Below are 22671 nucleotides of genomic sequence, written 5' to 3' on the forward strand. Positions count from 1 at the left end.
GAGAATATGAACTTTTATTCTGCCAGGTTCTGCTCTTTAACCCCTTAAGGACTCAGCCCTATTTCACCTTAAGGACTTGGCCATTTTTTGCAAATCTGACCAGTGTCACTTTAAGTGCTCATAACTTTAAAACGCATTGACTTATCCAGGCCGTTCTGAGATTGTTTTTTCGTCACATATTGTACTTCATGACACTGCTAAAATTGGGTCAAAAAAGTTAATTTTTTTGCATAAAAAAATACCATATTTACCAAAAATTTTGAAAAATTAGCAAATTTCAAACTTTCAGTTTCTCTACTTCAGTAATACATAGTAATACCCCCAAAAATTGTGATGACTTTACATTCCCCATATGTCTACTTCATGTTTGTAGCATTTTGGGAATGATATTTTATTTTTTGGGGATGTTACAAGGCTTAGAAGTTTAGAAGCAAATCTTGAAATTTTTCAGAAATTTACAAAAACCCAATTTTTAGGGACCACTACAGGTCTGAAGTCACTTTGCGAGGCTTACATAATAGAAACCGCCCAAAAATGACCCCATTCTATAAACTACACCCCTCAAGGTATTCAAAACTGATTTTACAAACTTCGTTAACACTTTAGGTGTTGCACAAGAGTTATTGGCAAATGGGGATGAAATTTGCGAATTTCTTTTTTTTGCCTAATTTTCCATTTTAACCCATTTTTTCCACTAACAAAGCAAGGGTTAACAGTCAAACAAGACTGTATCTTTATTGCCCTGACTCTGCCGTTTACAGAAACACCCCATATGTGACCGTAAACTACTGTACGGCCACACAGCGGGGCGTAGAGTGAAAGGTGCGCCGTATGGTTTTTGGAAGCCAGATTTTGCTGGACTGTTTTTTTGACACCATGTCCCATTTGAAGCCCCCCTGATGCACCCCTAGAGTAGAAACTCCATAAAAGTGACCCCATCTAAGAAACTACACCCGTCAAGGTATTCAAAACTGATTTTACAAACTTTGTTAACCCTTTAGGTGTTGCACGAGATTTAATGGAAAATAGAGATACAATTTCAAAATTTCACTTTTTTGGCAGATTTTCCATTTTAATATTTTTTTTCCAGTTACAAAGCAAGGGTTAACAGCCAAACAAAACTCATTATTTATGGCCCTGATTTTGTAGTTTACAGAAACACCCCATATGTGGTCGTAAACCGCTGTACGGGCACACGGCAGGGTGCAGAAGGAAAGGAATGCCATACGGTTTTTGGAAGGCAGATTTTGCTGGACTGGTTTTTTTGACCCAATGTCCCATTTGAAGCCCCCCTGATGCACCCCTAGAGTAGAAACTCCATAAAAGTGACCCCATCTAAGAAACTACACCCCTCAAGGTATTCAAAACAGATTTTACAAACTTTGTTAACCCTTTAGGTGTTGCACAAGATTTAATGGAAAATAGAGATACAATTTCAAAATTTCACTTTTTTGGCAGATTTTCCATTTTAATATTTTTTTTCCAGTTACAAAGCAAGGGTTAACAGCCAAACAAAACTTATTATTTATGGCCCTGATTCTGTAGTTTACAGAAACACCCCATATGTGGTCGTAAACCGCTGTACGGGCACATGGCAGGGCGCAGAAGGAAAGGAATGCCATACGGTTTTTGGAAGGCAGATTTTGCTGGACTGGTTTTTTTGACACCATGTCCCATTTGAAGCCCCCCTAATGCACCCCTAGAGTAGAAACTCCAAAAAAGTGACCCCATTTTAGAAACTACGGGATAGGGTGGCAGTTTTGTTGGTACTAGTTTAGGGTACATATGATTTTTGGTTGCTCTATATTACACTTTTTTGTGCGGCAAGGTAACAAGAAATAGATTTTTTGGCACGTTTTTTTTTTTGTTATTTACAACATTCATCTGACAGGTTAGATCATGTGGTAATTTTATAGAGCAGGTTGTCACGGACGCGGCGATACCTAATATGTATACAATTTTTTTTATTTATGTAAGTTTTACACAATGATTTCATTTTTAAAACAAAAAAAATGTTTTAGTGTCTCCATAGTCTAAGAGCCATAGTTTTTTCAGTTTTTGGGCGATTATCTTAAGTAGGGTCTCATTTTTTGCGGGATGAGATGACGGTTTGATTGGCACTATTTTGGGGTGCATATGACGTTTTGATCACTTGCTATTACACTTTTTGTGACGTAAGATGACAAAAAATTGCTTTTTTTACACGTTTTTTTTTTTTTACGGTGGTCACCTGAGGGGTTAGGTCATGTGATATTTTTATAGAGCCGGTCGATACGGACGCGGCAATACCTAATATGTATACTTTTTATTTATTTATTTAAGTTTTACACAATGATTTCATTTTTGAAACCAAAAAAATCATGTTTTAGTGTTTCCATAGTCTAAGAGCCATAGTTTTTTCAGTTTTTGGGCGATTATCTTGGGTAGGGTATGATTTTTGCGGGATGAGATGACGGTTTGATTGGTACTATTTTGGTGTACATGCGACTTTTTTGATCACTTTTATTAACTTTTTGGGGAAGTAAGGTGGGCAAAATTTCAATTTCCTAATAATTTTTTTATTTTTTTTTATGGCGTTCACCGTGCGGGGAAAGTAACATGACCGTTTTATAGATCAGGTCGTTACGGAAGCGGCGATACCAAACATGTGTAGGGAATTTTATTTTTTTCATTTTTAATCAGTGATAAATGTGTTTTTGGATTTTTACTTTTTTTTCACTTTTTTTCACTTTTTTTTTGACCCAGACCCACTTGGTTCTTGAAGATCCAGTGGGTCTGATGTCTGTATAATACAGTACAGAACAATATATATTGTACTGTACTGTATTTTACACTTGTCTGAACAGATCTTTGCCTTTTAGCATAGATCTGTTCAGCACCATGGACAGCAGGATGCCTGAGAGGCGTCCTGTTGCCATGGGAACCTTCCCCGTCTGCTCAGTAGTTGTCAGAACTTCGCAGACGGGGAAGGGTAAGGACGGGGCTGTCTGGGGGCTCTCTCCCTCTCCATCGGGGGGCTGCAAAGGCACAGCAGCCCCCCGATGGGAGAGGGAGGGAGCTCCCTCTTACTGTTAACTTTTTCCATACAGCGGTCCGTACGGACCGCTGTATGGAAAGGGTTAAACGGCTGACATCGCATCATCGATGTCAGCCGTTTATACCAGGGTGCCAGCAATGTGCTGGCACCCTGGTATACCCACTGAACACCAACGATTATTCAAGGGGAGGCGGGCGGGGGATCGCGATCCCGCCTGCCGCACCGCCCGCCTCCCGCACCGCCCCCACCGCCCACAACTCCCCCCCTGCACCACCCGCCGGCAAAAAATCATGCAGGGGTGCAGGGGGGGGTGTAAAATATATATTTTAGGGACACTAAAGCTTCTGATCCCCGCGGTCAGGGCCCGCGGGGATCAGAAACTGCACAAAGCGCAGCAAACCGCAGGTCTGAATTGACCTGCGGTTTTCTGCGATCGCCGATGCGGGGTGGTCAAATGACCCCCCCCCTGCATTGTTACGGGATGCCGGCTGAATGATTTCAGCCGAAATCCCGTTCCGATTAACCCCTGGGGCGCCGGAATACAGATTTCAAGTTATGACATACCGGTACGTCATGGGTCCTTAAGGACTCAGGACCCATGCCGTACCGATACGTCCTAAGTCCTTAAGGGGTTAAAGTTGTTTTCGGGAACTTAGATATTGATGACCTAAATTAGGCTATCAATATCAAATTGATGGGTGTCTGTAGGGCTGAAACGATTACTCAATTGAATCGAGTAATTCGACACAAAAAAACCTCTATGCAAATTTTTTGCATCGAGGATTCCTTTGTGTCATGTGACCACGGAGCGGGAGTGAAGCGCTTGCTATTACTCACCGCTCCGTGGTCACCCGCCGGCACGCACCGTGCTGCACTTTCAGCCCTGACACATCATCAGGACATAGTGCACGTAAGCGTGCACTATGACCCGACACTGTGTGACGTCAGGACGAAGATGAAGGAGCTGTGGAGCGGCGCCCCTACAGGGGATGTAAGTATTTTGTTTCACTGGCACTGGGTACATGGCTAGGAGAGGCAGCTGGTTGCACTGGGTGAAAGCTGGTGGCACTAGGGGGCAAGCTGTTGGCACTGGGGAGCACCTGGGGGACAAGCTGATGACACTGGGGGACACTGGGGAACCCCTCCCCAATGCTCAGTTGAAGTGTTCTCCTAGTTGGATGCTGCAGTTTTTGCAGGTGCAGAATCTGGAAAAATAAAACTTCCCATTAATATTATTACTATTTATTATTAAAGCGCCATTCATTCCATAGAGCTGTACATATAAGGGGTATACATACATAATACAGACAATTGCACTAAATATGAACTAGACGATTTACAGACTGGAAAACCACGTTAAAACTTGAAATCGGCTACGGTTCTGAGGTAATAGTTGAAACTGAAGTCGATTTCGGTTTCAAGTTTTCTACTTTAAAAATAAACTACTGAAGTTATTTAATAAGTTTATGTGAGACTTTGCGAATAACTTACCCATACATTCTAATACTGTATGAAGACCAATATTTGTACAGTATTATTCCGACATATTGACTGAAGTGACTTTGGATGAAGCATCCGAATCTCGCTTCTCTCAACACTAATAATAACCAATCAAACATTTCTGGCAGTGTTGCTTGGGTTTATCTGATGTATTATCACTATCGTTATCACTTAGTTTTTGCTTGAAGTGTTGTTGTACTTTCCTTCAGTGACTCACAAGTATTGACTATTTTAGTTCCTTTTTACGTTAGTAGAACCCATATGATTGCAGAATGCCATTAATGACATTCTGCCATCAGACCCAGGAACATGTGTCAGGTAAGGAAGCTGAGATTCCTATCTGTTAGCAAAGCTGGGCCATTGCAGCTCAGAGCAGAAGGTTAGGTTCGTGTTGCATTCAGTATTTATGTTCTGAAGGACATGTTTTGTAAAAGAGAAGTATGTTAGAATTCTTTGCACAAAACTGGCATGCACCTAAATTTGTCACTTTTTTCCACTGGTGAAATCGATGTACAGAGGTTCCTTAATACCCCCTATGATTCTTATTACTAAATTGAACTAATTTGACTTTAATTTGAATGTATGCTACAATTACATAACTATTCCTAAAAATTCAAACAACGGACTTCAGGGCACGGGCATCCTGCTTGGCAACCTTTTACTGGATCTCCCGTTAGCTACCAGGCAACCAGGCTAATCCACTTACTATCTCGGCCATCCAACACACAAGCCCCCAGAAAGCATTTTGGGGACATCCCCACACTTTTCACGGTCCCTCAGGTGACTGATGTCAGAAAATCAAGGATATTGGCTGAGCGTGGGGAAATCTAACAGCCTCCTTGATTTCTCTTGATTCAGTGTTGGTAGGGTTAATGACCACTTCCCTTTTCTCAGCTGTTGCTCAGTGGTCATCACTTCTACCCTTTATAGTCTCGCCCACCCTTCTGTGACTATGTGGTTGATAGCTTCATTTGGGTTTTTCTGAGCTGGTGTCAGATCCTCTTTGGTGTTCCTTTTCTTCCATCTCTACAGAAGTTAAGTGTCGTGTTTGTTTGTGTTTGTTATGTTCCCTGTTGTATCTGGCCTGAGACAGAGACTTCCTTTCGTCCATCTGGGGAGGAATGGGTTGTCTCTGGTCCTATACTTATTCCAGGGCCTTATAGGGAAATCGGGGCCTAGGTATACTGCTTATGAATATTTCTACCTTCAAGGTCTATTCATATCAGTAGGTAGTCAGGGCCCGGATTAGGGTTTTCTAGGAGGTGACCTGTTTCTTCCCTAGTTTCCAGGCCCAGTTACTGTTCCCCTTCCCTCCTCTGTTCAGTGTGGAGTTTTCCCCCCCCCCACACTGATCTGTCACTTACATGCAGTTGAGAAGCCAGGTTTTCTTGACTCTGTAGGTATAAAGATTACGTGCTGGCTCAGATGTCCATTGACTATCTTGCAGCCTACTTTTATAGGCCTGATATCTGCTACTTCTTCTTGGCAGCTCCTGAAACTTGGACCTGCTACCATTGGCTAATGCCTTCGTCCCTGCACCTTTGCACCTCTCACTGGAGGCTTTGAGAACCCATCAGGAGTGGGGGATATCCCCCTCCAATATCCTTAAAGTTGTTGTGCACTGGCTTAGTATTGATGACCTATCCTCAGGACTTCACTTGCATTTCTAATTACACTCAGCAGCTGCTGAAATGGAGGCAGTGCAAAAGTAATTTTGAAGCAGAAGCAGCACTTGCACTATTGCCGCAACCCTTTCAAACAGTAGCTCGGTGGGGGGGAGGGTCGGACTCTGCTGATCTTTTGATCTGATATTGATGACCTACCATTCAACCAGGAGTGACATCGGGCTGAGAGGTGTGCTGCTCTTGCAGATTCTCGCAGAGTAGAGTGTCTTCTACTGCTTATCCCACAAAAGAATTGGACTAGATCTGGAGATTAGTACTGCAGCCAGAGGTCCCAATAACACCTGAACAAGCGTCTCTGACGCTTGTACAGGCAATTTTACTCCTCCGGGCCTGTACCAATACGCCTTCGACTTTTCCCCCACATTCATCAACGCAGTGAGTGCTGTGAATGGCACAGGCAGCGCAGCGATGCTCCATGTGTCTGAAATAACTGATAACAAAGCTCCTTACAGCAAGGAGCTTTATTATTGGTTGGTTATTGGCGCGCCAGAGTGATACAGGTAGAGGAAGCCGACGGGAGCTGAAAGGAGGAGGGGCTGGCTCCCGGGGGTGGATGTAGTAAGGAGAGAAGGGCGCGCTGCCCAAGAACCCTGGCAAACATGACAGGTCTGCTGGAGAGCTAAGGAGCCTCGGACTCATGTGACTGGTCCCTGGTCTAAAAGAAGAGCTGCCTCCGGGCCTGTGTCACCCCCCGGGTGGAGCGATCTGGGGGGTGGTAGAGTTGTGGCAGTGAAAAACTCGGCCTGTCAGTCTTCAAGTGAGTGATTCTCCCCTCCCCCAATCATGGTTCCGTCCAGTCTCCCAGTTCTCTGCTCCCCCCGCCTCCTGTTACCCCACTAGTAACCCTGCTCCCCCCCACTAGTGAACCTGCTCCCCCCTCCTCCTGTCACCCCACTAGTGACCCTGCTCCCCCTTCCTCCTGTCAACCCACTAGTGACCCTGCTCCATCCTCCTGTCACCACACTGGTGACCCTTCTCCCCCCTCCTCCTGTCATCCCACTAGTGACCCTGCTCCATCCTCCTGTCACAACTCTGGTCACCCTGCTCCCCCTCCTCCTGTCACCCTACTGGTGACCCTTCTCCCCCCTCCTCCTGTCACCCCACACACTGTTGACCCTGCTCCCCCCTCCTCCTGTCACCCCACTGGTTACCCTTCTCCCCCCTTCTCCTGTCACCACACTAGTGACCCTGCTTCCCCCTCCTCCAGTCACCCCACAAGGTAGAAGCTGAACAGACTCCACCGACTATGATGGGATCCGTTCAGTTTCCGTTCGGGATCCTGTCTTTTTACCAGACAAAAAAGTGTTACATATAAGGCTTTTTTGTCTGGTCTTTCAACAGAATCTGCAACAGAGGCTCCAAACGCAGCCTCCAACGCAGATGTGAGCAAGTGCACGCCTACGTATTATGTATTTTAATTACTGCAACTTTCTTACTCCTCCTTGGGTAAAAATACTCCTCAAAAATACTCCTCTGACTGCAGCATATATAGTAGTAATTCCACTTTGTGTGCATTGCTTGTGGCTGCATTGGTAGCTCAGAGGAGTCTCAACAGCTGATCTGTAGCAGTTTATTTCTGTTTGTAACTACACCACCTGATCCGTGCTATACTGAGGGTGAGTGCTCCCTAAGCTGTACTGGGACTGTCTATATTTTTTTTTTGTTTTGGTACACAGTCCTTTATGTGGTTCATTAAACTTTTTTTTCTATGGCAACACTGCCACCTTGTGCCCATTCAATGAACTGGCCACTTGCAGGCATAATGTACTACTAAACTATGTTGTGAATTCTCATGGAAGATTTTTTTTGAGATGAGGAGGATTGCCCCTGGGCCTAATTGTATACATCTCTCTTCTTTGTCAGGGTAATGGACAGATATCGCTGTATGTCTAATTCACCCCTGCCTCAACGGCAAACATATCATTCTCAACAGTGTCATAGCATGCAACCAGCGATACAAAAGGCAAAATCCCTAAAGAACAAAGGGGCTTAGACCCCAACCCTGCTAGGCATAATGCTTTTACGCCATCACCTGAACTTATTGACATGGGTGATGTTACACTGCCTAAACGTGTCTCCCCTGCCTCTCCAACTACAGACCACCAGCAGTCTACTATGGCAGCACAAAAAGTATCACACATGGAGTTACTTCACACCTCTATAAATTCTGTTTTGGCACAGATTACTACCAGTGTGCAAAAGATTTAAGATCTACATATCAGCATGACTGTATGTGAAACTACGGTGTCAGATCTTGATGCAACTTTGCAGAGATTATTCTGAATGATATGCTGGAGGACTTGGAAAATAGATCAGAGAAAATTATTTGTGCTTTGTGAGGGTTTCTTGAAGAGTTGGTTGGGGATGTATGTATACTAATGCCAGAAGCCTGACTAATAAAACTGGGGAACTGGAATTAGTGATGTGTGAGGAGGACTATGACATAGTGGGAACAGGGCCGGTTCTAGGTGAAATGGGGCCCTAGGGCGAAAAACAATAAGGCGTCCCCCCCCCCCCCCCCCCATGACACTTGATGACTTTTACAGAAGAAACTGTATATTTTAGGGCACAGTTTAGCGGTATACTGTATATTGTGTGGCACAGTGTAGGCTATATTTGTATAACATAAACATATTTCATATGAAAACTTACAGTTACTTGGCTTGGCCCTTGGGGATCTCGGACACCACTTCAACACTTGGCTGGGGGGCTCGGCGGAGCTGATATTGTGTTTTATCCTAATGAGAAATATTTCATAATAAGAATTTGGAGAACGGGCAGAGGAATAGCAGAGTAGGGAGAGGATGGTGCTGCTACTAGGGGGTCATACCATGGGGGAGTAATAACGCCCACCATAATGCCCCCCAGTTAGAAATAATTCTCCTTATAATGTGACAGTGCAAAAATTACCCCCTTGTAATGCCCCCAGTTGAGCTAATGTCCCCATAGTGCCTCCATAATGTGCCAGTATAAAATACCCCTATATAGTGACCCCAGTAAATGCCCCCATAGTGTACAGAAAAGAAGAAAACACTTATACTTACCTCCTTGGCAGCAATGCGATGCAGGCCTCTTCCGGCCTGTGTCCCGCGCTGTGTACGGCTCAGGCGTGGCGCGATGACGTCATCGCGCCGCCTGCGCCGGCCTCTGATAGGCTGCCGGCCTGCCTAAAGTTAGTTGCGGGGGGGGGGCCCCTAAGGACTCGGGGGCCCGGGGGCAATTGCCCCCCTTGCCTCTATGGAAGCGCCGGCCCTGAGTGGGAATAACTGAGACATAGCTGGATGATAGCTATGACTGGGCAGTTAATGTACAGGGTTTCAGTCTGTTTAGAAAGGATCGCCGAAACCGGAGAGGGGGAGGGGTCTGCCTTTATGTAAAGTCCTGTCTAAGGCTCCATTCACACGTCTATATAATGGGTCATACGGACATGTGAATGGACCCGTAAGCCCACACTCTGGGAAGATATAAGTGAGGGACATAAACATGTGGAGTCACTGTGGGTAGAAATCCATGGAGGCAAAAACAATAATAAATTACTAATAGGAATTTATTATAAACCACATAATATACCAGGGTCCACAGAAAATCTGCTACTAAGGCCTCATGCACACGACAGTTTTTTTTTGCGGTCCACAAAAACGGGTTCCGTTTTTCTGTGATCCGTGACCGTTTTTTCGTCCGTGGGTCTTCCTTGATTTTTGGAGGATCCACGGACATGAAAAAAAAAGTTGTTTTGGTGTCCGCCTGGCCGTGCGGAGCCAAACGGATCCGTCCTGAATTACAATGCAAGTCAATGGGGACGGATCCGTTTGACGTTGACACAATATGGTGCAATTTCAAATGGATCCGCCCCCCATTGACTTTCAATGTAAAGTCAGGAGTTAATATACCATAGGATCAGAGTTTTCTCCAATCCGATGGTATATTTTAACTTGAAGCGTCCCCATCACCATGGGAACGCCTCTATGTTAGAATATACCGTCGGATTCGAGTTACATTGTGAAACTCATATCCGACAGTATATTCTAACACAGAGGCGTTCCCATGGTGATGGGGACGCTTCTAGTTAGAATATACTACAAACTGTGTACATGACTGCCCCCTGCTGCCTGGCAGCACCCGATCTTTTACAAGGGGCTGTGATCAGCACAATTAAGGCTACTTTCACACTAGCGTTCGGAGCGGAACATCAGACGGATCCGCTCCGATAATGCAGACGTTTGCATCCGTTCAGAACGGATCCGTCTGCATTATAACTTAGAAAATTTTCTAAGTCTGAAAGTAGCCTGAGCGGATCCGTTCAGACTTTACATTGAAAGTCAATGGGGAACGGATCCGCTTGAAGATTGAGCCATATGGTGTCATCTTCAAGCGTCCCCATTGACTTCCATTATAAGTCTGGACGGATCCGCTCGCCTCCGCACGGCCAGGCGGACACCCGAACGCTGCAAGCAGCGTTCAGGTGTCCGCTCACTGAGCGGAGCGGAGGGGAGGCTGAGCGCTGGCAGGCGGATGCATTCTCAGTGGATCCGCCTCCACTGAGAATGCATTGGGGCCAGACGGCTGCGTTCAGGACCGCTCGTGAGCCCCTTCAAACGGAGGTCACGAGCGGACACCTGAACGCAGGTGTGAAAGTAGCCTAACCCTTTAGGTGTCGCACCTGAAGGGGTTAATTGTGCGTATCATAGCCCCCTGTAAGAGATCAGGGGCTGCCAGGGGGCAGACCCCCCTCCCTCCCCAGTTTGAATATCATTGGTTGCCAGTGTGCGGCCCCCCTCTATTGTAATATCATTGGTGGCCAGTGTGCGCCCCTGCTATTGTAATATCATTGGTGGCCAGTGTGCGGCCTCCGTCGGCCCCCCTCCCCCGCATACTGGCCACCAATGATATTACAATAGAGGGAGGGGGGAGGCCGCACACTGGCCACCAATGATATTACAATGGGGGGGGCGCACACTGGCCACCAATGATATTACAATAGAGGGGGGGGGGGGGGGGGGAGGCCGCACACTGGCCACCAATGATATTCATACTGGGGAGGGAGGGGGGTCTGCCCCCTGCTGCCTGGCAGCCCCTGATCTCTTATAGGGGGCTATGATATGCACAATTAACCCCTCAAATGCAGCACCTGAGGGGTTAATTGCGCAGATGACAGCCCCCTGTAAGAGATCGGGTGCTGCCAGGTGCAGCAAGGGGCAGTCATGTACACAGTTCGTAGTATATTCTAACTAGAAGCGTCCCCATCACTATGGGAACGCCTCTGTGTTAGAATATACTGTCGGATATGAGTTTTCACTTCGTGAAAACTCATCTCTGAAAAAGCTTTTATGCAGACGGATCTTCGGATCCGTCTGTATGAAAGTAACCTACGGACGCGGATGCCAATCTTGTGTGCATCCGTGTTCTTTCACGGACCCATTGACTTGAATGGGTCCGTGAACCGTTGTCCGTCAAAAAAATAGGACAGGTCCTATTTTTTTGACGGACAGGAAACACGGATGACGGATGCGGCTGCAAAACGGTGCATTTCCCGATTTTTCCACGGACCCATTAAAAGTCAATGGGTCCGCGAAAAAAAAAACGGAAAACGGCACAACGGCCACAGATGCACACAACGGTCGTGTGCATGAGGCCTAAACGAGATAGACGAGGCAGCAAATCAAAATGAGGTGGTTATTATGGGGGACTTCAACTACCCAGATATAGACTGGGAAACTGAAACTTGTATATCTCATAAAGGAAACAAACAGTTTCCTGGCAATAACCAAATACAATTACCTTTCCCAACTGGTTCAGGATCGGACTAGACGGACGGCCATACTGGACTTAGTATTAACCAATAGATCTGACAGAACAAGAGGTGTGCAGGTCGGGGGACACCTGAGAAATAGTGACCATAAAGTAATAACCTTCCAATTATCATTCAAAAGAAAAGTTTCTTCAGAGAGGAACAAAAATACCAAACTTCAAAAAAGCTAAATTTAGCCAACTAAGAGAGGCCATAGGCCTAACTTACTGGGACAAAGTCCTCAAAAATAAAAATACAGCCACAAAATGGGATATTTTTTAAAAGCATCCTAAAATCTAATTGTGAGAGGTACATATCTTATGAGAATAAAAGGTTAAAGGGAGTCTGTCATCAGCATTTCACTTTTTTAACCCTTCCCATAGCTCCCTAGCATGCTTACATTTAATAAAAACGTTACCTCTGGCATCAATCCTGGACTTATAGAACCACCAAAAACGATCTTTATAACTTATGCAAATGAGGGCTCGCAAGTGCCCAGGGGCGGCGTTACACTCGTAGGTGCCCTGCTTGATCAGCCTTTTTTATTGCGTCCCCCCGCCCCTTCCTACCCTCCGCCTGCCCATCCTTTCTCTCTGACCGCCTTTCTACTAACTTCTTATTCCGCCGAGATCCCGTGCCTGCGCAGTCAGTCCGGCGCATGCGCACTGCGATGCCCATTCCTTGTACGGCATCACAGTAACTATTGCGCATGCGCCGGCTAACGGCGCGAAGCCGGCGCATGCGCATTAATTACTGTGATGCCGTACAAGGAATGGGCATCGCAGTGCGCATGCGCCGGCCGACGGACTGACTGCGCAGGCGCGGGATCTCGGCGGAATAACAAGTTAGTAGAAAGGCGGTCAAGGTATCTCAGTGCTGTCAAGGTATCTCAGTGTGGCATAGATCCTACCACTAGACTACCTATGGTGTGTGAACACGGTCTGAATGGTGCTAAGGTCTAACTCACAGCCAGGCTCCCACATACCTCCATAGTGAGATCACTAATGCAGTGGGAGAAAGTATAGGGCTGCAAGCCCCACCTAAAACAGGCCATGTGACACAGGCTACCAGGTGCAGAGGAGGGCAACTAAAGTAATAACTGGAATGGGGGGGACTACAGTACCCTGATAGATTATCAAAATTAGTGTTATTTACTTTAGAAAAAAGACGCCTGAGGGGAGACCTAATTACTATGTATAAATATATCAGGGGTCAGTACAGAGAGATCTCCCATCATATATTCATCTCCAGGACTGTGACTGTGACGAGGGGACATCCTCTGCGTCTGGAGGAAAGAAGGTTTGTATACAAACATAGAAGAGGATTCTTTACAGTAAGAGCAGTGAGACTATGGAGCTCTCTGTCTGAGTAGGTGGAGATGGTGAGTACAATAAAGGAATTCAAGAGGGGCCTGGACGTATTTCTGGAGTGTAATAATATTGCAGGCTATAGTTATTAGAGAGGGGTCGTTGATCCAGGGAGTTATTCTGATTGGAGTCTGTAAGGAATTTTTTTCATCTTAAGTGGGGAAAATTAGCTTTCACCTCACAGTTTCTTTTTTTGCCTTCCTCTGGCTCAACTTGCAGAATAACAGGCCAAACTGGATGGACAGATGTCTTTTTTCGGCCTTATATACTATGTTACTATGATTACCTAATTCTATATCTTGTTGAAGACCTTCCTTCTGCAATTCAAAGGGCACACACAAAGAAATAACCTCACCCCTTACCCCAGCAGTGCTGGTCTGTTTCTTTACGCACAACTAGCTGCCAGTCTGTCTCATTCATGATTGGTACCCCCTTGCAATATGACAGAAATTGGAGATTTCCTTCATATCTTCTTGCTTGATTTTTGTACCTATTTGTCCACAAATTGGTCCCATTACGCTGATGTATATTTGTATAGCTTCTTTGCTGTTGTGGGTTTGGTGACATTTTTCTTCAATTCATAAAAATTGACAGCTCTGTATTACTACATGTATTACAAATAATTAGCTTAAACTCCTTTGCCCTATTCACCACTGTTTCTTAATCTGTCCCTGGACCCACTTTTCAGACACTTGCATTCTATAAGGCTCCATTCACATGTCCGCAAGTGTTGTCTGCACCCGTTCCGCAATTGTACGGAACGGGCGCAGACCCATTCATTCTCTATGGGGCCGGAAGAGATGCATCCGCATTTCCGGAGCGCACCATCTTCCGGTCCACAGCTCCGCAAGAAAATAGAGCATGTCCAATTGCGGACAAGAATAGCCATTGCTATGGGGGTGCTGTCTGGGTGTATTGCGGATCCACAATTCACTACGGACGTGTGAATGGACCCTAACTCCCGTCCAAGGGATTCAGATTGGTTCTCAACAGCATTTGTGGATGGCATTTTACCATATACACTCACCTAAAGAATTATTAGGAACACCATACTAATTCGGTGTTGGACCCCCTTTTGCCTTCAGAACTGCCTTAATTCTACGTGGAATTGATTCAACAAGGTGCTGATAGCATTCTTTAGAAATGTTGGCCCATATTGATAGGATAGCATCTTGCAGTTGATGGAGATTTGAGGGATGCACATCCAGGGCACGAAGCTCCCGTTCCACCACATCCCAAAGATGCTCTATTGGGTTGAGATCTGGTGACTGTGGGGGCCATTTTAGTACAGTGAACTCATTGTCATGTTCAAGAAACCAATTTGAAATGATTCGAGCTTTGTGACATGGTGCATTATCCTGCTGGAAGTAGCCATCAGAGGATGGGTACATGGTGGTCATGAAGGGATGGACATGGTCAGAAACAATGCTCAGGTAGCCCATGGCATTTAAACGATGCCCAATTGGCACTAAGGGGCCTAAAGTGTGCCCAGAAAACATCCCCCACACCATTACACCACCAGCCTGCACAGTGGTAACAAGGCATGATGGATACATGTTCTCATTCTGTTTACGCCAAATTCGGACTCATCAGAAATCGAGACTCATCAGACCAGGCAACATTTCTCCAGTCTTCAACAGTCCAATTTTGGTGAGCTCGTGCAAATTGTAGCCTCTTTTTCCTATTTGTAGTGGAGATGAGTGGTACCCGGTGGGGTCTTCTGCTGTTGTAGCCCATCCGCCTCAAGGTTGTGCGTGTTGTGGCTTTACAAATGCTTTGCTGCATACCTCGGTTGTAACGAGTGGTTATTTCAGTCAACGTTGCTCTTCTATCAGCTTGAATCAGTCGGCCCATTCTCCTCTGACCTCTAGCATCCACAAGGCATTTTTGCCCACAGGACTGCCGCATACTGGATGTTTTTCCCTTTTCACACCATTCTTTGTAAACCCTAGAAATGGTTGTGCGTGAAAATCCCAGTAACTGAGCAGATTGTGAAATACTCCGACCGTCTCGTCTGGCACCAGAAACCATGCCACGCTCAAAATTTCTTAAATCACCTTTCTTTCCCATTCTGACATTCAGTTTGGAGTTCAGGAGATTGTCTTGACCAGGAGCACCCCCCTAAATGCATTGAAGCAACTGCCATGTGATTAGTTGACTAGATAATTGCATTAATGAGAAATAGAACAGGTGTTCCTAATAATTCTTTAGGTGAGTGTATATATTTAATCAATTTTCTTCCCATCTGGTTATCCTATGAGATTACACAATACATCTCCCTGACTGTTTTTTGGATCAATGTAGATAAATTCTACGTCACCGGAACTCCTAAAAATGCCTTTGCCCTGCGCAATTTAGCGCAGAGCAAAGGAGAGCATCGGAGCATGAACTGCGTATTTCACAATCTGCTCAGTTACTGGGATTTTCACGCACAACCATTTCTAGGGTTTACAAAGAATGGTGTGAAAAGGGAAAAACATCCAGTATGCGGCAGTCCTGTGGGCAAAAATGCCTTGTGGATGCTAGAGGTCAGAGGAGAATGGGCCGACTGATTCAAGCTGATAGAAGAGCAACGTTGACTGAAATAACCACTCGTTACAACCGAGGTATGCAGCAAAGCATTTGTGAAGCCACAACACGCACAAACTTGAGGTGGATGGGCTACAACAGCAGAAGACCCCACCGGGTACCACTCATCTCCACTACAAATAGGAAAAAGAGGCTACAATTTGCACGAGCTCACCAAAATTGGACTGTTGAAGACTGGAGAAATGTTGCCTGGTCTGATGAGTCTCGATTTCTGTTGAGACATTCAAATGGTAGAGTCCGAATTTGGCGTAAACAGAATGAGAACATGTATCCATCCTCTGATGGCTACTTCCAGCAGGATAATGCACCATGTCACAAAGCTCGAATCATTTCAAATTGGTTTCTTGAACATGACAATGAGTTCACTGTACTAAAATGGCCCCCACAGTCACCAGATCTCAACCCAATAGAGCATCTTTGGGATGTGGTGGAACGAGAGCTTCGTGCCCTGGATGTGCATCCCTCAAATCTCCATCAACTGCAAGATGCTATCCTATCAATATGGGCCAACATTTCTAAAGAATGCTATCAGCACCTCGTTGAATCAATGCCACGTAGGGGGTCCAACACCGTATTAGTATGGTGTTCCTAATAATTCTTTAGGTGAGTGTATATGTATATATATATATATACAGTATATATTTATTTTTTTATTTTATGCACTTATATAGCGCTACTATATTCCGTAGCACTTTACAGACATTAGCATTCAACTGTCCCCAATGGGGCTCACAATCTAAGGTCCTTATCAATAACGTCTTTGGAGTGTGGGAGTACCCAGAGGAAATCCACGCAAACACGGTAAGAACATACAAACTCCATGCAGATGTTGTCCTTTGTCGGATTCGAACCTAGGACCCCAGCGATGCATATATATATATATATATATATATATATATATATATATATATATATATATATATATAAATATACACACTGTATTTTTCGCCCTATAAGACGCACCTGCCCATAAAACACACCTAGGTTTTTGAGGAGGAAAATAAGAAAAGAAAAATTTTGAACCAAAAGGTGTGCTTTTGGTGGGTTTTTAACTAATGGTGGTCTGTGGAGCACACTATTATAGAGGGGATCTGTGGATGACGCACTGTTATGGGGGGGATCTGTGATTGACGCACTGTTATGGGGGATCTGTGGATGACGCAGTTATGGGGGATCTGTGGATGACGCATTGTTATAGGGGATCTGTGAATGACGCATTGTTATGGGGGATCTGTGGATGGAGCTGTTATGGGGGATCTGTGGATGACACTTATGGGGGGATCTGTGGATGACACTGTTATGGTGGGGATCTGTGGATGACACTGTTATGGGAGGGATCTGTGGATGACACCGCTATGGGGGATCTGTGGATGACACATATATAGCATCTTATACTATATGCAGTCCCCCCCAATACTATTTGCAGTCCCCCCCAATGCGCGTGCATCGTCCGTCTGGCCGGTGCTGACGGATGGGATGGGATCCGTCCGCACCACAAAAAAATAGAGCATGTTCTTTTATCAGAGGGGGAATGCAAGTAGCTATTAAAGCAGGCATGTCAGGAGAGGTGACAGGTCCTCCTGAAATGACTTACCATTGCCACCTATGGGAGATTCACCTCGTTCCTATCACACTCTGCCACAGCTCCCGCAAACATGTTTCGGGGAACTGTTCGGAAACCAGGAGCACAGCGTTCTCAGTAATTGACTGTTCACAAATGATAGCGATATCTGAGGGGTTAAAAGTTGGAATCCGCCACTGAGTTTCTGCTGTGGAAAACAGCAGACACTCTGTGGCTATGGTGCCCGCTCAGCTCCTGAGCGGCACCATCTTTAAAAACACAAAATCCTGCTTTGGCCTCACTAGCTGGTATCTGGAGCAGCAGATCCTTGAATCAGCACTGACCCTTTAGTGGGCTTCGTTTTCTTTTTCCTCATTCCTTTGAAATATTTTCAGTGGCGTAACCAAAAAAGTACTCTCTTGGCTAGGACACACAATGCAAGATGTTCCTTATATAACATTATTAAATTGACACACTCCATTACACATGCTGATGCTTTTGATCCTCTGAAGTTTGGGAAAGTTTTTGTGCATATTTCACTATCCAGTCAGTGTCAGACTGTGCAGGGACACCGCCCCAACTGGTGTCACCCAATTGAACCTTTATTACTGACTACTGACAATTCATTCATAGGCTTTTAGTAGGAATAATAGATGAATTCAACAACATAGTCATACTTGTAGATGTTCCAGAATTGTTATTACATGAGGAAGGGATGCAAGTAATTACTAAAACAGAGATGGCGGGAGAGGTGATAGGAGGTCTGCAGGGAAGTTTATCATTCCTGCTAGATTTGATTGCTTCATATAAACCGGGCTTTCTAGAAAGCATGTTAAATTTATGTCATGCAACCATCATGTTATTATTTTTATTAATTTTGAATATCAGAAATGTATAAAGCAATTATGTTATCTCTTGCAGAGAACAGGATGCTTGTTCAGGATATACCTGCTGTTACCAGCAGAGGGCATGTGGACAGCACATCTGACTTTGTCATGGACTCTGCTTACTACAGTAACTTCTATCAACCACCACTCTATCCCTATTACAACAATCTGTATAATTACTCACCCTACCAAATGGCTGTGGCTGCCGATCCTACAAATGCTGGTGATTTGGGGGCCGTAGGTGGAGCACCAACAAAGAACAGTTTTAGGAGTATCCCAGCTGCTTATGTGCAAGCCCAGTCAGGAACTCAATGGCAGGTAATGGAAAACAAGCACGTATGTTTGCATTTAGCATTATGTGAGGGCTATTTTCTTGATATAGTTTTTTTAATGCATGTTATACCCACACAGTTTTTATATAATGAGAAGGCTTTAGAAAGGTAACATAGTAACATAGTACATAAGGCCGAAAAAAGACATTTGTCCATCCAGTTCGGCCTGTTATCCTGCAAGTTGATCCAGAGGAAGGCAAAAAAAAAAACCTGTGAGGTAGAAGCCAATTTTCCTCACTTTAGAGGAATAAAAAAATTCCTTCCCGACTCCAATCAGGCAATCAGAATAACTCCCTGGATCAACGACCCCTCTCTAGTAGCTATATCCTGTAATATTATTACACTCCAGAAACACATCCAGGCCCCTCTTGAATTCCTTTATTGTACTCACCATCACCACCTCCTCAGGCAGAGAGTTCCATAGTCTCACTGCTCTTACCGTAAAGAATCCTCTTATATGTTTGTGTACAAACCTTCTTTCCTCCAGAATCAGAGGATGTCCCCTTGTCACAGTCCTGGGGATATATAGATGATGGGATAGATCTCTATACTGACTCCTGATATATTTATACATATTAATTTGATCTCCCCTCAGTCGTCTTTTTTCTAAAGTGAATAACCCTAATTTTGATAATCTTTCAGGGTACTGTAGTTGCCCCATTCCAGTTATTACTTTAGTTGCCCTCCTCTGGACCCTCTCCAGCTCTGCTATCTCTGCCTTGTTTACAGGAGCCCAGAACTGTACACAGTACTCCATGTGTGGTCTGACTAGCGATTTGTAAAGTGGTAGGACTATGTTCTTATCACGGGCATCTATGCTCCTTCTGATGCAACCCATTATCTTATTGGCCTTGGCAGCAGCTGCCTGACACTGGTTTTTGCAGCTTAGTTTGCTGTTTATTAAAATTCCTAGATCCTTTTCCATGTCAGTGTTACCAAGTATTTTACCATTTAGTATGTACGGGTGACTTGCATTATTCCTTCCCATGTGCATAACTTTACATTTGTCATTGTTAAACCTCATCTGCCACTTATCTGCCCAAGCCTCCAATCTATCCAGATCCCTCTGTAGTAGTATACTGTCCTCTTCAGTGTAAATTACTTTACACAGTTTAGTGTCATCTGCGAAAATTGATACTTTACTATGCAAGCCTTCTACAAGATCATTAATAAATATATCGAAGATAATAGGGCCCAATACTGACCCCTGAGGTACCCCACTAGTGACAGTGACCCAATCTGAGTGTGTACCATTAATAACCACCCTCTGTTTTCTATCATTGAGCCAGTTACTTACCCACATACAGACGTTTTCTCCCAGTCCGAGCATTCTCATTTTATATACTAACCTTTTATGTGGTACAGTGTCCACATAAAGCTAAAGCTACTTTCACACCCGCGTTTTGTGTTGATCTGTTTTGTATTTTCACAGACGGATCCGCACCAATAATGCAAAGGCTTGTATCCTTTAATAATGGATCCATTTGCATTATTCATTCAAAAAAAAAGTCTAAGTCAAAACGGATCCGACTTGACTTACATTGAAAGTCAATGGGGGACGGATCTGTTTTCAATTGCACCATATTGTGTCAGTGAAAAACTGTTCCGTCCCCATTGACTTACATTGTAAGTCTAGACGGATCCGTTAGGCTCCGCATAGTCAGACGGTCACTAGAACGCTGCAAGCTGCGGTTTAGTGACCATCTAAAAAGCGCAACGGAGGCCAAACGCATTGATGCATTCTGAACGGATCCTTATAGATTCAGAATGCATTGGGGCTGAACTGATCCGTTTTGGGCCGCTTGTGAGAGCCCTGAAACGGATCTCACAAGCGGACCCTGAAACGCCAGTGTGAAAGTAGCCTAAGGGTACTTTCACACTAGCGTTTTTCTTTACCGGCACTGAGTTCCGTCAAAAGGGCTCAATGCCGGAAAAGAACGCATCAGTTTTATCCTAATGCATTCTGAATGGAGAGTAATCCATTTAGGATGCATTAGGATGTCTTCCGTTCAGTCATTTTGACTGATCAGGCAAAAGATAAAACCGCAGCATGCTACGGTTTTATCTCCGGCCAAAAAAACTGAAGACTTGCCTGAATCCTTCCAGTCTGCGCATGCCGGATCCGTTTTGCCGGATGACACCGGAAAGACGGATCCGGCATTTCAATGCATTTTTCTGACTGATCAGGCATTTGTAATAATTACAGTAGGTCGGTGGCTCACTCTGGACGGATCTGTGGAGCAGGTGCTGCTAACCCAAATTGGAGGGACACCCACCCTCTACAGAGAAAATTTGTAAAACTGAAATGGTGGGCGAGCACACTTTATTTGGATCATAAAGTACATAAAATTTAATTAAATCACAATATAAGTGGACACGTGTACATACATAAAAATCTAGTCAATCAGTATTAAAATACAATAAAACAATAAGTAATAGATAATACACTTTGCACAATCCACAGGTTATAATTGAAAGGATGATTTTTTCACAGTATGCTGTAGTCTGATTAATGTTATTTGAACCAGAGTGCTGTAAGACAATTGATGTCTTATAATACTAGAAATCCGCTTGTTACATGAAATAACTTAGGTCCTCCTATCCAGGAGACCTCTGATTATAGTTCTGTTTCACAGATATTTCACAATTATTAGTATTGTGACATCAATGTAGGTAGATGGTGTAAATATTCTCTTTCAGTCTCTGATCGACTGCATACGCTGGAATATTCCTATATGTTTCCCAAACGTTAGGTGTCGATCATATGCACCAGCTTATTCAATGATATTAAGCAGTCCCGTAATCACTGTGGATATTAAGCTTATATGTAGAAGTTTCTTACCTCCCTCGTTGTGGATGGTCTATTTCGAACGTGAGTCGGGCGGCGCGGGACACTGCCGGCGTCTAACTTTGTTCAGCTGCAGCTGACTTACCCGAGATCTCACGAGATTTCAAAGCGGGATTTTCGTCCGTCACAATGGAAAGGACACAGTATATCTGCGGTATAGTTGCGATTATTGTTAAAGTCCTTCAATCCAATATTACAGCATGGCCATGCTTGTAGACGTGGAGGTGCTTTTCTTAAAGGTGTGCGATCCGGCCCATACGCGTTTCGGGAACTCTCCTTCCCTTCATCAGTGGTGTCGCATCACCTGTTGACCTCCACCTTTTATATCCTAGATAGCCCCAAAATGTGGATCACTGGATTTCTTTCTTTAAAGGGATTCTGTCACCAGTTTCTTACCCCCCCATTTAAAAATATGGTTATGTTCATGGAGCTCTAGCGATTCATAATGTGGTCTTATAACCGAAATCCGTAGGCTCATTTTGTCTAAAAAACGTTATAACTAACCTGTCATTCATCTCACAAATGGGCCCAAGGGGATGATCATGTCTTCCAGATGCTGCCCGTACCCGCCGCCATTTGTGCCCAGCTCCTCCTTTGCTGTCATCAGCGCCGCCTCAGAATCCTTTGCTACGCCTCCGGCTCTCCCTCACTCCCCCCTCCTTCTTCTCTAACATCCCGCGCGTGCGCACAGGCCTCCATGGAGCGAAGTGCGCATGCGCCGTCACTTTGCTCAACCACTTGCCGGCGCATGCGCACTTCGCTCCATGAAGCCGAACGGAGAAGTCCGCACGGGCGCATCAGGCACAGGCCTGTGCGCACGCGCGGGATGTTAGAGAAGAAGGAGGGGGGAGTGAGGGAGAGCAAGAGGCGTAGCAAAGGATTCTGAGGCGGCGCTGATGACAGCAAAGGAGGAGCTGGGCACAAACGGCGGCGGGTACGGGCGGCATCTGGAAGACATGATCATCCCCTTGGGCACATTTGTGAGATGAATGACAGGCTAGTTATAACGTTTTTTAGACAAAATGAGCCTACGGATTTCGGTTATAAGACCACATTAGGAATCGCTAGTGCTCCATG

The 22671-nt window shown here is 44.9% G+C and overlaps 1 protein-coding gene across 1 annotated transcript in view; it reads left to right on the forward strand.

Moving 5' to 3' along the window:
- The window catches only part of DMRT1 (doublesex and mab-3 related transcription factor 1), a 206365-nt gene that overhangs the window by 33374 nt on the left and 150320 nt on the right, over positions 1–22671 (forward strand). The window contains exon 3 of the mRNA XM_040420321.1: positions 18449–18732. Within this exon, the coding sequence (XP_040276255.1) occupies positions 18449–18732 (284 nt within the window). The remainder of the gene's footprint in view (positions 1–18448; positions 18733–22671) is intronic.

Source organism: Bufo bufo, chromosome 2 (assembly GCF_905171765.1).
Source record: "Bufo bufo chromosome 2, aBufBuf1.1, whole genome shotgun sequence".
NCBI lineage: Eukaryota > Metazoa > Chordata > Amphibia > Anura > Bufonidae > Bufo > Bufo bufo.